Here is a 16,481-nt window from a genome sequence, read left to right as displayed (position 1 = left end):
TTTCTTTGTATTGGTCTTAAGTAATATTCTAATTTTCTGAGATACTGAATTTGGGATTTTCCTTAGTTGTCAGTTATAATCATCAAAATTAAAAGAAATAAACATTTGAAATATATCACTCTGTGTGTAATGAATGAATATAATATACAAGTTTCACTTTTAGAATGGAATTAGTGAAATAAATCAACTTTTTGATGGTATTCTAATTATATGCAGGCACCTGTATTGTGCTGACTTATAGTGCAGATCTAATAAAATGCTCAAATGTCTGATGAATCACCTAGCCTACATCCACTCTTTTTTCATATGATACAAGATTAATTTAGAGCATAAAACTGCATAATTTTATTACTGACATTCTGTACACCCAAGAATTATAGACATTATAAATTGTTAACTGTCCCTTTAAATGTGGGCGTGTCCGTCTGAGCGGTGAAAGGCCAATGTGTGAGTAGAGAGGCTACGTGGTGAACACACATCCCGCTGAGCACTCGGATAGTGATAGACACTGACCGCTGCTGCAACATGGTGAAAATTACGGTTATTAAGACCAAACCGTACACTGATCAAAAACCCGGAACTAGCGGTTTAAGAAAGAGGGTGACTGTATTCCAGCAGAATCAGCATTATGCGGAAAATTTTATCCAGAGTATCATTTCCACCATTGACCCTGCTCAGAGGCAGGAGGGCACCCTGGTAGTGGGAGGAGATGGACGATTCTTCATGAAAGACGCTATTCAGCTGATCATCCAGATTGCTGCAGCTAATGGGGTTAGTAATGGCCGAATTTGACGTGCAATTATAATGCAAAAGAAACGTGAAAACAAAGCCATTTCCTTAAATAGCAAGGGATGGCTTTGTCTAGTCATGACACGAGTTCATTGCAAACAAGGTAAGTTAACGTTAGTTCAATTTCAATTGTGCTATGCAATGCATGCCTTAAAAATTAGTTTACTGCATGGAATAAACGGTATGGTCACATTTTTGTGCATACTTAATCATAGTGTTTCCAAATAACATTGCATGCACATTTATAAAGGTTACATAAATAATACTTAAGGGAAATAATCTTAATTCTCCACACTGCGACGTTCAATTCGTGAACGACTCATTCATATGACTCGGATCTTTTTAATGTATCGGTAGAACCGTTTCACAAAGCCTTTCTGGGCCATTCATTGACAAATCGAACTGGGTTGCGTTTCTCAAAAGCATCGTAAGCCAAAGTAGATCGTAAAACCATTGGCACCAATGTTCTCTACGATCAGTTTAGCTGACGATGCTTTTGAGATTCGCAACCCTGAGCGATTCGTACACTAACTGAATCGGTGCGAGCGTTCCTCAAGAAAGAAACCCGTTCAACATTGTCATTCGTAATGAACCTTGACCGATTAACAGCCGTGTTAATTAAACATAATCGACAAAAACTTAATAATTTGCCTTGTGACTTCGGTTGTTTTATGCCAGGGACTACTGGAATACGTGTCTGACAAAAATATTCAAATTTTTTCCGGTTCTTTGAAACGAGCTGTTCAAAAGAACCGATTCAGACTTAATGTAACCGAACTCGTTGTTCTTTCAAGCTGGGGCTGTTTTGAGACACCTTTGACATTTCACGTACTGCCAAAAGCAGGAGCCGTTGCGTGGTGACGTCAAAATATCCTCTCTCATCATGTTGCAGAGCGAATTTAATTTAGAAAGTATAAAACTTGCAGCAGGATTTTGTAAGGTTGTGAGGATTTCTTTAACCTCAAGAGTTTTGCAGCAACGACCATGATGTGGAGGAGGCGTGCCTGCGGTCACGTCTCGAGTCTGCACACTTTCTGTTAGTGCTGTGTTGAGTAAAATATGTGCTGTATGACAGAACACAGTCATTACTTACATTTCTTTAAGTAGTATATCTTCATTCTTTATGCACTAGCCATGTTCTATTGGTTGCAATGCACTAGTGTTGTGTAACAGTCCTTAGCATATGTGCATCCTATGAGTCATAAGGTCACATCAATAAGTTTGCTGTGATGTAAACAACATTGTACTAGATGGCAAAGTCAGAGTGGTTCTTTAATATGGTTCAGAGTTCATGAAGTGCGTCTCTCATCCATGATTTGCAGATTGGCAGACTGGTCATTGGTCAGAATGGGATTATGTCAACACCTGCTGTTTCCTGTGTGATTCGTAAAATCAAAGCTGTCGGTGGGATCATCCTGACAGCCAGTCACAACCCTGGCGGCCCCAATGGAGACTTCGGCATAAAGTTCAACATATCTAGCGGAGGTTAGAGAGATTTTGATGGACGATGCCGTTCTCTTATACAGGCTGACCGATGGCCTATATACAGTAAAGACATATCATAATATGGATATCGCACTATTTAGTTATAAAGATATTAAAAACACATCCATAACAGTTGCTGAAATGAAAAATAAACAGATTTATACTTTAGATAGCAACTTCTTTCTATCTTGACCCCCAAAACAAAATTAGATAAGTTTTTAAATATATACAAATATATAAGGCTTGGTGACATATGTCAACCACTATTAAAGACTGCATTAAATCACTTAAATGTGCAATATGTAATATTTTTGCAGTAAAATATCCAAAAACCACTAGGCCAGTGTTATATATTTTGTTCACTTGAGTACTTACATTATCCCAAATGTTTCCAACTATTTGTAAATCGTGAGAAAATTGCAATTTTAACCAAGGCTCCGGAACATGTGAGGAGTCGCCTGTCAATTGCGTCATACCCGCGTTAACCTCGGTCTGCCTCCGTCTCTGGTTTTATTTTGTAGAAACCATGGAAACACCAAAGACACTTTAATATATTACACGTTTTAATAGACAAGGGAACAACTGTTTTGATATATTTATAGACAGAAAACTAATTGTTTTTGTTATATAGCTCAACACGTTTAGTCTTATTGTTTAAATCAATTTTCTTGATTTTTACCATGCTTTACCATGCCTCAGAGAAAAACACTATTTTGTCAAGTAGCTAACATAGCATAATCAGATGCAACTTTATTTTTAGAAACAGTAATACAGAATTTTCTTCATCATACAATACGTTTTAAAATGAAATGCATGCCATTGATCAACACAAGCCATCCAGCATTAAATATGATATTCTAAAATCTCACCGCAGCCGCCGAGCGAACACACAGAGTAATGTTATAACATCATATAACACTCTCAAATGTATCTAATATGATAAACAGAGCTGTGTTACCTCATACTCATGACCAGAAAAAGTGGAAGTGGCGCTGGCGACTGTGGCATAATAAAAGTTCCGCTGCTCGTGAGGTGTGTGTTGCGCAATTGCTCCAGCGGCCTCGTTCAGCTCCCACAACACTCGGTCCTGCTCTGCTTCATACTACAATAACATTAATAATCGCATCCATGAACATGATTTGCTCCCGATTCCTATCCGTATTTTTTTGCACCATCCGTTGAGATGGAGACCACATGTCCCAAGATTCCCCTCTCAAACTTGGGGTCATCAAGCTACGCCTTTGTTTTGAATAGGCTTCTAGCGACCTCTAGCGGACAAAATTATTACTTATTGTACCTTTAAACTTGCATTTAGTTGGTCTGTTGTTTTTTTTCCCTTCAGGTCCTGCACCAGAGGGCATCACAGATAAAATCTTTCAGATCAGCAAGAGCCTCCAGGAGTATCACATCTGCCCTGAGCTTAAGGTGGACCTCTCCAAAATCGGGAAGCAAACCTTTGAGGTTGACACGTTCAAGCCCTTTACTGGTACCATTTTAGAGTCTAACCTAATTTGTATAAAATTATTTTTCTGTTCATATTTGTTAATAATTGTGTATCTTTTGCAGTGGAAATTGTGGACTCAGTAGAATCCTATGCAGAGATGCTAAGAGATATCTTTGATTTTGCTGCTCTGAAGGAATTACTCTCAGGACCCAACCACATCAACATACGGCTCGATGCAATGCATGGAGGTAAGAATTATATTCCCCAGACAAAAATAAGGTTCATTTGGTGTTTTAGTAAACCATAACAAGTCCTCTGAAATGGTCCTCTGAAACTACAAAAATTATGTAATATATTAGTATTAGCAGTAAGCTAGTTTTCATTTGGGTATCTGAGACCAGTGCTTTCATATCTCTTGTATCACAACGTTGACGTGTTCTCTCTCGTTTCATTCAAATGCAGCTGGTCAGTTTCATTGCCAGAACAATTGTTTTGTATGAATTGTTTTACAATGCCACTGAAAAAACAAAGTGACACATTCCAGAGGAAAAAAAAAGGTAAAATTAAAAATAAAAAGGTGGAGGGAATCATGAATAGCCCCAGTACCAGTCAATTTTAGCATAGAACCATCTGGTGTTTCCTATACAGATGAAAATTAAGAAGAGAATGGCTTCATTCAAGAAAGATGAATGTTTTGGAATGGCCCAGACCTGAGCCCTTTTAAAATCTGTGAGAGATGCACAATAGATGTCTTCACAATTTAACTGATCTAGAACATTTTTGCAAAGAAGTGTGGGAAAATATTCCCAAGTCAAGATATGCCAAACTGATCCAAACAGACTGAGTGCTTTAATAAAGTCAAAGGGTGCTTCAATTAAAGGGATAGTTCACCTAAAAATGAAATTTCTTAGTTAGTCTAAGTTAGTCTGGCTGAAACTAATAACAAACGTGTAACCAATCAGCATTAGGGGGCGTATGATGGTCAAGGAGAGAGAACAAGCAAGAGGGAGATTTGAAAATAATCTGCATCATCTGCGTTTTATTTTTTGTGAAGCATTTTGTTGTGCGTCAGCTGTTATAAACAGGCATCCACTAGCATTGTTTGTGTAACAGTGGCCAGATAGTGAGAGTTTTGCAGTTAAACTATTACACACTGACACCCGCTAGAGAATGAGGTGTTTAGCGTCATTGGTAGTGCATTTTCCTCGCATGCCAGCAGCGATCAGGCCGGGGTTCGAGGCCGACTCGGAGCAAGGTGGTTAGTATTGGAGTGTGAGTTTTGGAGGCAGAGCAATGAAGAGAGGGGTAGGTTTGTTTGAGTTGATTTCAAATATCAACAATGTTCAACCATGAATTTCAGAAATCACATACAGCATCTTTAAGTACTCATCCTCATGTCATCCCAAATCCCTTAAGACCTTTGTTCATCTTCAGAACACAAATTAAGATATTTTTGATGAAATCCGAGGGTTTCTAAACCACACATAGGCAGCAACGACATTGCATCTTTTGAGGTCTAGAAAGGTAGTAAAGGCATCGTTAAAATAGTCAACATGACTGCAGTGGTTCAACCACAGTGTTATGACGCGACAAGAATACATTTTGTGCGCAAAAATAACTACTTTATTTAACAATTTGAGCTGTTGTCATATCCAGTTGACGTAGTAAACACAGTTCAGCGCTTCCAGGTTCTACATCCTAACGGCGACTCATTTTTGGCTGGCTCCTGCATCAGCATCCCATGCATGCATCATGCTGCTTACGTGTACAGTGTTGGCCAATACTGAGCCGGTGTTTGGACGTAAACACGGAAGCCTGCACTGAGTTCACTATGTCAAATGCATATGACAACAGTTCAAATTGTTAAATAAAGTTGTTGTTTTTGTGCGCAAAAAGTATTCTCATCACTTCATAACATTAAGATTGAACCACTGTAGTCGCATGGATTATTTTAACAATGTCTTTAATACCTTTTTGGACCTCAAAAGATGCAATGACGTTGCTGCCTATGTGTGGTTCAGATACCCTTGGATTTCATCAAAAATATCTTAATTTGTGTTCTGAAGATGAATGAAGATGACATGAGGGTGACTAAATAATGACAGAAAGCTGAAGCTTAGAGGTTTTTTTTTTTTTTTTTTTGAAATGTATCACTTTGGTTTTCAGTGGCATTTGTGGTTGTAATCTGATATGATTTATCTTATTTTTTTACATCACAGAAACTAACCGTTTTAACAGGAGTTTATATATATTTATATATATTAAATTTATATATATTTATCCTGATGTTTTATTTACAAGTTTTCATCTTCATTAGAATTTTGCTGATGGGCCATATTTTGGATTATAGTTCATATTTCATGCTCAAAGTCCCTGGAATGTTGTCCATAAACTGAAGACTGCCTCTCTATGTATTTTGTACACTAGTGGTGGGTCCTTATATAAAGAAGATAGTGTGTGAAGAGCTTGGTTCCCCAGCTAACTCTGCTGTTAACTGTGTCCCTTCTGAGGACTTTGGGGGACACCATCCTGACCCTAATTTAACATATGCTGCTGACCTTGTCGAAGCTATGAAGGGAGGTGAATATGACTTTGGAGCAGCGTTTGATGGTGATGGTGTAAGTTTATAACTAACATACCATATAAACTACCGTGCAAAAGTTTGGGGTCGGTAAGATTTTATAATGTTTTTAAAAGTCTCTTATCCTCACTAGGGCTGCATTTATTGATCAAAAATACAGTCATTTCAGTAATATTGTGAAATATTATTACAATTTAAAATAGCTGTTTTTTTTGTTGTTTTTTTAATTTTATTTATTACTGTGATGGCAAAGCTGAATTTTTAGCCTCCATTACTCCAGTCTTCGGTGTCACATGATCATTAGAAATCATTCTAATATGCTGATGCTCAAGAAACATTTACTTATTATTATCAATGCTGAAAACAGTTGTGCTGCTTAATATTCTTTTATACTTTGATGAATAGAAAGTAAAAAATCTAATTAAATCAAAAGAATAGTATTTGAAATGTAAATCTTTTGTAACATTATAAGTGTCTGTCAATTTTGATCAATTAAATGCATCCAAAGGTGTACATTTAATTACGCAGTTGAAATCAACTAGTAACTATTCTCAATTAAAACCTTGTCATATTTCCTCTCTTGCTGTTCTGTTTGCAGGATCGTAACATGGTTCTGGGTAAGCATGGATTCTTTGTAAACCCCTCAGACTCTGTGGCAGTCATCGGTGCCAACATTACTTCCATCCCTTATTTCCAGAAGACAGGCGTGAAGGGTCTGGCTCGCAGTATGCCCACCAGTGGGGCTTTAGACAAGTATAATCACATTTACATTTTGTTATTTAGCCTTATATTTCACCATCTCAGTTGGTGTATAACTTTTAACCCTTTAATCCTGCACAACACACTTCACAGTATTTCATAAACTTTGGAGAAATGTATTCTTTGGTTTTAACATACAGGGTGGCCAAAGCTTTGAAGATGCCACTTTATGAGAGCCCCACAGGCTGGAAATATTTTGGAAACTTGATGGATGCTGGCAAGTTATCCCTCTGTGGTGAAGAAAGCTTTGGTACTGGTAAGTAGCTATGAAACCATGCTGTTATCCAGTATAATAGAAGATTTTAACTAGCTAAGCTATATATATATATATTAAAAGTGTTTGCTAGTGTTATATAATTGTTTTTAAATTGTTAAAAAATTATACATTTTTATGAATTCTTAAAATTAATTTTATTAATGTTTTTCTTTTTCTTTTTTTACCCACTTAGGTCCACTTATAATGTTAACAAACTTCATATATTGTATATTTTTATATTTTTTTATATTGTATTATTTTAATTTATTATTGTAATCATAAACACACTGGTTTGTTGTGCAAATAGTTTTAACATTTACTGCACTTGTTACTCTTCTAATGTTTAACCTATAGCAGCTAAGGAATCAGATGTCTTGCACATTTACAGAAAATAACTTGTTTCTGCATCACAAAATAAGCTTGATTAAGTCATAATTTAATTTTTTATGACCACTTACAGTATGTTTTCATAGTAAATCAAGATCTTTTCTCTCAAAATATGAAAGAAAGCTTGATATCTTGATTTCTCTTGTTTATTTGGTAGGTTCTGATCATATCCGGGAGAAAGATGGTCTGTGGGCAGTGCTCTCATGGCTCTCAATCCTGGCCACTCGCAAACAGAGTGTAGAGGATATCATGAAAGAACACTGGCAGAGGTTTGGACGGAACTTCTTCACAAGGTAACTGCAAAAAAGTGACACTTGCATATGGACAATAGTTGAAATGTTGATCTCTGTAGCTTGACTGCCCTCTTCTGGTAGACTTGTTGTTTGATTTGTCCCAAATCTCTGTTTCAGGTACGACTATGAAGAGGTGGACTCTGATGCTGCGAATAAGATGATTGATCACTTGCAGACAACAATGTTCGATAAAGCCTTTGTAGGGCAGAAGTTCTCCTCGGGGGATAAAACATATGAAGTGGAGAAGGCTGATAACTTTGAGTACACAGACCCTGTTGATGGCAGTGTTTCAAAAGGACAGGTGAGTCAAGTGTACAAGAGACTCCAAAAATAATGATAAGAGCTGAAATGATTCATCTTATTGGATGTGACTACTGGTACTGAAGGCATAAATGATTAAAGGCACAATATGTAAGATTTTTGGATTAAAATATCCAAAAAACACTAGAACAATGTTATATATTTTGTTGACTTGTGTCCTTACATTATCCCAGATGTTTCCAAGAATGTTTAAATCCAGAGAAATAAGCAGTTTTAACCAGGACATGGACCGTGTCCATGCATCGCCTATCAGTGACATATCCACATTACCCTCGATTTCTGGTTTTATGTTGTAGAAACCATGGAAACACCAAAGATGTTTTAATATATTATGTGTTTTATTATACAGGTGAGCAAATGTTTAGATGGATACATTTATAGACAGAAAACTAATCATGTTATGTAGCTCAACACATTTAGTCTTATTGTTTAAATCTCATTTTCTTGCTTTACAGCGAGTACCATGTTTTACCACGTCTAATATCGATCTAGCTTACTGCATTGTGCATTAAGTGTCTCATAGCAGCCGACGAGCAAACAGACTGAGTAGAATTATAACAACTTTCAACACACAAATGCAACTAATATGATAAAACAGCTCTGCTTTACCCCACATACACATGACCGGAAGAAGCGCAAGCCGTGTGTCGCGCTTGTCTCTCATCATACAACAGCAATGTTAATACATTAGCTTATCCAAGAATATGATTTCTGCCCGAGCCCTGTCAAATTCTTCTCCGCTGGCTGTGAGGTGAAGACAACATCTCCCATGATTCCGCACTCAATCTCGGCGTCATAAAGCTACACCTTTGTTTTGAATAGGCGACCTCTAGTGGCGAAAAATTACATATTGTGCCATTTAAGTGATCACATGTTCAGTCCATCGCACAATAAGTTTTGTAATTAGCTCTCCTGCAGATTTCAGGTCAGCTTGATATTCTGATGTCTATAGAGTACCTCAGGGATGACGTGTTTTTGTATGCAAAACCCGGAAGTGAGTTAGCATTTTAGAACTTATGGTTCCATGACCCTAAAATCAATGGGTTTTTTGAATGGGTTTTTGCTAAATCGCCTGAAATAAGGTCTATGGTTAACAAAGCCTCTAAATATTTTCACGTTTTGATCTATGACATAAAACACACCAGTTATAAGCTGCTTGTGATTTTTTTTTTTAAACCTTTACTGTGTCTTAAAAATGGTGGTTGCTAACAAATTGCTAAAAGGAACTACTTCCTTTGGTGGTCATCATGACAAACAGGACATTTGAACAGGATTTCTCATGAAAAAGTAGATAAGTATTCATACACAGTGCAGATCATAATCAGCGAGCATGTTTTCTAAATAAAGTTTGAGGAAGCTTGGTGGTGGTGACGTTGATCTGCCACATGGTGTGCTGTAGTCTGTTTATAGCCTGCTGTTAGCCTTTATATCTGACGACTTTATTTAGGCTTCAAAATGTATAAATGTTGTGTTAACTTGTAAAGATTATCTTGACAGACAAAACGTGTAAGTGTCATAACCCTTTGTTAAACACGGAGCTTATTTTTTGCAATTTTCCAAAAGTCTATGGGAAAAATGCATATGCAATTCTTATTATGATCAATATTTATTATTTGAGAGCCATGCGAACACTGTTCACAGATCATCTTTCTCCCGGATATGATCAGAAACTACCAAAAAAAAAAGACAAGACTTTAAAGGGTTCACATGAGAAATCAAGCTTTCTTTCATATTTTGAAAGAAAAGAGTTTGATTTACTATGAAACCATACTGTAACTCTTCTAATATTTCTTTATTATAATCAATTGATTATTGATTGTTAATGATTGTTCAAAAGAACAGCGTTTATCTGAAACAGAAATATAAATATAAGTTTTTGAACAGTCAAGTTAGAAATTCACTACCCTTATTTGGAAACCAGCTGCTTTTCTACTTTCATATTAAAATATTTAATATATTTATATAATAAAAGTTTCTTTTATTTACCCCTTTATTGCAATTATGAATGCCTTATTGTACAATATAAATGTCAAATATTGAAATGGCATATTGATATTCTTGATTTCTCTGATTAAATTACTGATGATGACAGAATAGCCTCATCATGACCTTCATTTTGTTTGAAATATCTCATACATATACAGATCAAAAGAACAGTCTTGGAAATGTTTTGTCTAAACACCTTTCTCAATTTCATGGAATTTTTGCATACTTTCCAAAACACAGTATGCTGGCCATCATCCCCGTTTCCTGTCTTCATGATTTTTAGGGTTTGAGGATCATCTTCACTGATGGTTCGCGTATCATCTTCCGTCTCAGCGGGACAGGCAGTGCTGGGGCAACCATCAGGCTTTACATTGACAGCTATGAGAACGAATCCCAGAAAATCTATGAGGACCCACAGGTAAACTGATTGGTCAAAACTAAGTTGCCTTTTTTCCACACAATATTTGCTCTCTCAGCACAAATTACTTTCACACACAACGTTTTTTTTTTAATTAATTTTTATTTTCAAATTATTTGTACTTTTGATGACTTAAATCCATTGTAGCTTTAGCGTTAATGTAGTTTGACATGCTTATCCCAGCACATATGGTTGAAGATTCAATTCACTCAATTGTATCTGATCAAACTGGATCACAGGACTATTAGTCTGTCTTAAAGAATCAACCTCAGACATGCTTAGAATGGAGCTGAGATGACTTTTTAGTTCCAGCAGTCCTTTTCATCTTGAGTTTTGAGGCTTGAGTTACTGTAGAAGAATAGGACGTTCATATTTAATACAAACAAGGAAGCGCTAGATTCGCACCATCCGTTTTCATTTAGTATAATTCAAAGTACCTATTGTATTTCTCTCATTCTGTGGTTCCCTAATAGTGCACTTATAACATTTCCATCCCTCTTGACTGTTGTGAATAGGTCATGCTGGCTCCTCTGGTGGACATTGCCTTGAGGATCTCTCAGCTTCAGGAAAAGACGGGCCGCACTGCTCCCACTGTGATCACATAAATACCCTAAAGCCCATATTCACCTGATCCAGCCCAAAACTAGCCCTCACTGTTCTCAGCAATGCCTTACTTTATAATTATTGCCATCAGTTTCATACCACAGTCATTATGCATTCAGTGTGTCCTCTAGAAAGTGTCACATTTCCACATGTGCAATCAAAGATCTATATCCATTATAAATAGAGAGAGAGAGAGAGAGTATAAAATTAAGTCTATGAAATGAATGGCTTCTTGTGATTTTGTTCTTAAGGAAGTCATGCTTCTTTTTACACTTTGGTTTGTCTAAGGGAGTAAAGCGCTTAACTTTGTTCTGTGTCTGCTAGATCAATCATATTTAAATTCTAAAAACAACAGCTATATTTTATTCATATACACAGTTTGTCTTTCATTTGTGGCTGAAAGTAGTAACTGTTACACCCCAGTGTGTTATTAGTGGAAATAGAATCCTAAAGACGGGGAAACCTGCATCAAATATATCTCCATTTAAATTAGCACCACAAATAGCACAAGTGTCTTTCATCAGGGTTTGACATTCTAAATCTTCTGTAGAAGAGTCTTCTGTATAACCTAAATCTTTAGGGTTAATGGGATATTTCCAAACTAAAGACTTTCAAGGGATAGTTCTCCCAAAACTGAAAAATTTGTCATCAATTTTGTCCCTCAAGTTCTTTCAAACCTGTATGAATTTCTTTCTTCTGTTGAACACAAAAGAAGATATTTTGAAGAATGTCTGTAACCAAACAGTTGAAGGACCCCGTTGACTTCCATAGTATGGAGAAGAAAAAAAACGATGGTATTCAATGGGGTCCATCAACTGTTTGGTTACAGAAAGAGACCAGAATAATTAAAGGTTACATTTTCTTACTTCCATTGAAGCACATAAGTCTCTTTAGAACGTGGAAATCATACACATACACATTATATCTGAATATTACGGAGCCTCTAAAGGGACATGCCGAGAAAAAATATGTTAATGCTTTTGGGTTGTCTCAAATGTTTTCGGTTCACTCACAAAATGTTTGCGTTCCCCTGTGAAACTTTGCTTTCGCTGGCAAAACTTTTGAGCTCCTATTTTCTAGTGGGAATGCCAAAGCATTTTTTTTCTCCCATCCCATAATTGTTCCAGCACCATATCCTTTTAGGGGCTCTGTAGTATATAATTTAAGGGTGCCATCAAAAGTTTTTTAACAAGATGTAATATAAGTCTAAGGTGTCCCCTGAACGTGTCTGTGAAGTTGCAGCTCAAAATACCCCATAGATTTTTTTTAAATAAATTTTTTTAACTGCCTATTTTGAGGCATAATTAGAAATGCACCGATTCAGGCTGCACGGCCCCCTCCCGAGCTCTCAACTCTATCATTGCATAAAGTTCACACAGCTAATATAACCCTCAAAATGGATCTTTACAAAGTGTTCGTCATGCAGCATGTTTAATCACGTAAGTATGGTATTTATTTGGATGTTTCCATTTGACTCTGAATGAATTTGAGGCTGTGATCCGTGGCTAACAGCTAATGCTACACTGTTGGAGAGATTTATAAAGAATGAAGTTGTGTTTATGCATTATACAGACTGCAAGTGTTTAAAAATGAAAATAGCGACGGCTCTTGTCTCCGTGAATACAGTAAGAAACAATGGTAACTTTAACCACATTTAACAGTACATTAGCAACATGCTAACGAAACATTTAGAAAGACAATTAACAAATATCACTAAAAATATGATATCATGGATCATGTCAGTTATTATTGCTCCAGCTGCCATTTTTCGCTATTGTCCTTGCTTGCTTACCTAGTCTGATGATTCAGCTGTGCACATCCAGACATTAATACTGGCTGCCCTTGTGTAATGCCTCGATCATGAGCTGGCATATGCAAATATTGGGGGCATACACCCCGACTGTTTTACATAACAGTCGGTCTTATGTTGAGATTCACCTGTTCTTCGGAGGTCTTTTAAACAAATGAGATTTCTATAAGGAGGAAACAATGGAGTTTGAGAATCACTGTATGTCATTTCCATGTACTGAACTCTTGTTATTCAACTATGCCGAGGTAAATTCAATTTTCAATTCGATGGCACCTTTAAGTAGTAAAGTAAAAGGAAAAAAACAAATATAAATGTATAAAAAAAGGAGGGGAAAAAACAAGCAATTTCATTAGTGGTCTCAAATGTTTGGACCACTGTATATGCCTTCATGAACTGATATGCTGTCATCATAACTCCCAGTCAGTCTATTTGGTTTGAAATTTCCTTCAATTTAGGTAATATGGGACCTGGAAAATCAGGTGCACATACCTGAGAACAGAAACCTCTTTATTTTGAGAAATATATTTAAAAAAAAAAAAAATTGCTGCCAATTTGAAACCACAAACCTGCATACACACATACACCTATGATCAAAACATTTCTTCAGTCTTTGTCAGAAATTACCTCAACTTTATTACAACCCATTTATTAGTAGCTGTCAGGACGCCCATCAAACACCTGCTCTCAAATAGTTTTCCACTTGTGCTCTGGATGAATAAATGGGTGGGACGTTTTATTCAGAACAGGTTTCCACATTGTAGAAGCCCCCCGATGTTGACATAGCGAGATACAAAGAACGTCCTGCTCGGAAAGTAATGGTTTGCAGGTTTTATTTTCATTGGATGTCATTACATGAGGTAATGGCTGTAACAGTGTGTATTTAGCTGTCAGGTTATTATATTTTGAAGTTCTCTTTTAATCTCTTTATATTTCTACCTACAGCATCTTTATTTAATCTAGATCTAAAGCCCTAGAGAAGATCACTCGCAAAAATAATTTAACCATACATTTTAAAATGATTACTAAAGAGATCTTGTCAAATAAAAATTGCAACCAGTGCATACACCTTTTAAACTCCATGTAGTGAATTATTAAAGTATTCTGGAAATGTTAAAAGTTATTTTACTCCTATTAACATCTGTTTTGCTTTTATCTTTTCTATGGTAAATTATATAATATTTAAGATACTTTAAAGCTTACTTAAGTAATTGTACTTCACATTTTTAGAGATGTGGAACTAATAAATACCATTCAAAGGTTTGGTGTTGGTGAGACTTCTTTTGTTGTTTTCAAAAGAAGTCTCATATGCTCAGCAGGGCTGGATTTATTTAATCAAAAATAGAGTAAAAACAGCAATATGGTGAAATATTATTACAATTTAATATAACTGTTTTCTTGTTTAATATATTTTAAAATGTAATTCTGAATTTGCAGAATTTTCAGCATCATTACTCCAATCTTCAGTGTCATAGGATCCTTCAGAAATCATTATTTATTATTATCAATTTATCAAAAATTACAGAAAATGTAACTTTTTTTTGCTTCATCGGAATGGGATGACTTTTCATCGGACGCTTGGTGACTTTTGTCGCATTAGCTATTTTTTGTGAACACAAAAAAATCATGGACATGATTCGGACATGTTAAAGGGTCAAAGACACACACATATATATGAAATATAAACAATAATTCAGCCAAAAGCAGAAAAAAAATGAGCAGCAAGGAAGAGGTTACACAAGAGTACAAAACAGATACACACAATACACTATTATACACACAAATTAACTGGTGTGGCTGTAACAATATATTAAAACTGAGCCAAAATATTCAAATAAGCGGTTGAAATCAGGTCATACCCAGAAAAAGCATACCTGTTCATTTTTGTTACTTTTTTATTACATTTTGATGTTATGTGTAACAAAATGTCCTCTTCTGTGTTCAGGTTTGACTAGTAAAATCAATGCAAAAACTGACACTTCAAATCAAAATTAAAAAAAAAAAAAAAAATCTTACAAAACCCTAAATTTTGCACGTCAGTGAATATGTTCAGAAGAAGGATTTTTTTTAAACTGCATTTTTGTTTGTTTATTTGCATTTGTATATTTATTTGTAGCATATAACCTCATGTAACAGTTTTGCTTGCATCAAGTCTGGAGTAGCATATTTCCGTTGCTTGTTTTTCAACATGGGGGTCAGAAACAGTGAAACAGCAACTGGAAACCTGCAGAGAAAGAATCTGTTTGTTTTCAAAAGTTCACACAGTTCCCCATGCACAGTTTGCTCAATGAAAATAAACCTACATCAAGTTTTCATTCCAGTTATTTACTGGACAATACATGACAGATTAACCCAAGGAAACTTAAATATTCCAAAATATTAGTTCACACATTTTATCTCAGTTTGGCATGTCTGTCTTTTCTGCATTCTTTTCCTCTCTGTCATCCAGTGTGTGCTGCTGCTATGCTATGATATCAATTACCATGTAAATCTAATAACACAGAAGACAGAGAGCGAGAGATGACCTCTTGACCTAACAACAACAATGTATTGCTCCATATTGTATATTTTTTTGGGCCCAGGATAAAGCCTTATGGAATGTGTTGAGATGCAATCATTGTCAGCAGGTCATGTGGGCAAAGATCAGCATGATCGAGTCTAAGTAATCACTCCTAAAGCCAGGCAAAATAAATACAGCAACAGGGTCATGCTGGTACTCTCTTCGCATTTTTCAGTTTCCTTGTTGAACCACCTCACCCTACCCTTTCCCGAAACACACACACACACACACACACACACACACACACACACACACACACACACACACACACACACACACACACACACACACACACACACACACACACACACACACACACATGTTTGAATTACATATATGTCACTTGCTGTCTAATTCTTGCTGACCCTACTTCCATATGATCAAACATGAACCCTACAAAATAACTGCTATCAAAGACTGGAAAAACCTTAATGAGCGACCACCCACCCAAAGACTTCAAATGATCCTCTCTGTGCTCTATTGCTGTCATACTAAATGAGTTTTGTGAATATCACCTTGCCTTGCTGATCTTTGTGCCTTAGCGTGCTAGTAACACAAATCTAGTTGATGTCATTGGATGTTGGTATGCACATTGATTCTGTCATTTGATGGCTTATTTTGATCTAAATGTAAATGATCTAATAGACGTCATTTACAGACCTTCATGAGAATGAGGTCAATATCACAGCACATCTTGAACTCCACTCAAAAATGTCTCACCAGACAAACATCTGTTACCAGAAATGAAGTCACCAACAATGCCCTTATTTGGGTGGAATAAATGCATGACAA

The 16,481-nt window shown here is 36.1% G+C and overlaps 1 protein-coding gene across 1 annotated transcript; it reads left to right on the top strand.

Annotated features, from left to right (window-relative positions):
• The first annotated feature begins 465 nt into the window (after positions 1-465).
• pgm1 (phosphoglucomutase 1) lies at positions 466-11,543 on the top strand. Its single transcript, XM_067373970.1, has 11 exons — positions 466-771; positions 2,112-2,274; positions 3,617-3,760; positions 3,841-3,966; positions 6,146-6,336; positions 6,898-7,052; positions 7,199-7,314; positions 7,859-7,994; positions 8,112-8,295; positions 10,585-10,719; positions 11,235-11,543. The coding sequence occupies exons 1-11, from the start codon at positions 526-528 to the stop codon at positions 11,322-11,324; spliced, it is 1,686 nt and encodes a 561-aa protein (XP_067230071.1). The 5' UTR covers positions 466-525; the 3' UTR covers positions 11,325-11,543.
• Positions 11,544-16,481: the final 4,938 nt, after the last annotated feature.

Source organism: Chanodichthys erythropterus, chromosome 21 (genome assembly GCF_024489055.1).
Source record: "Chanodichthys erythropterus isolate Z2021 chromosome 21, ASM2448905v1, whole genome shotgun sequence".
NCBI lineage: Eukaryota > Metazoa > Chordata > Actinopteri > Cypriniformes > Xenocyprididae > Chanodichthys > Chanodichthys erythropterus.
The sequence above is the reverse complement of the archived record's forward strand: the minus strand, read 5'-3'. Positions and strand labels throughout refer to the sequence as shown.

Coding starts and splice junctions, on each gene's coding strand:
- pgm1 (XM_067373970.1), top strand. CDS start 526: ATGGTGAAAATTACGGTTATTAAGACCAAACCGTACACTGATCAAAAA. Junction 772..2,111: donor AGATTGCTGCAGCTAATGGG/GTTAGTAATGGC, acceptor CATGATTTGCAG/ATTGGCAGACTGGTCATTGG. Junction 7,315..7,858: donor TGAAGAAAGCTTTGGTACTG/GTAAGTAGCTAT, acceptor TTTATTTGGTAG/GTTCTGATCATATCCGGGAG.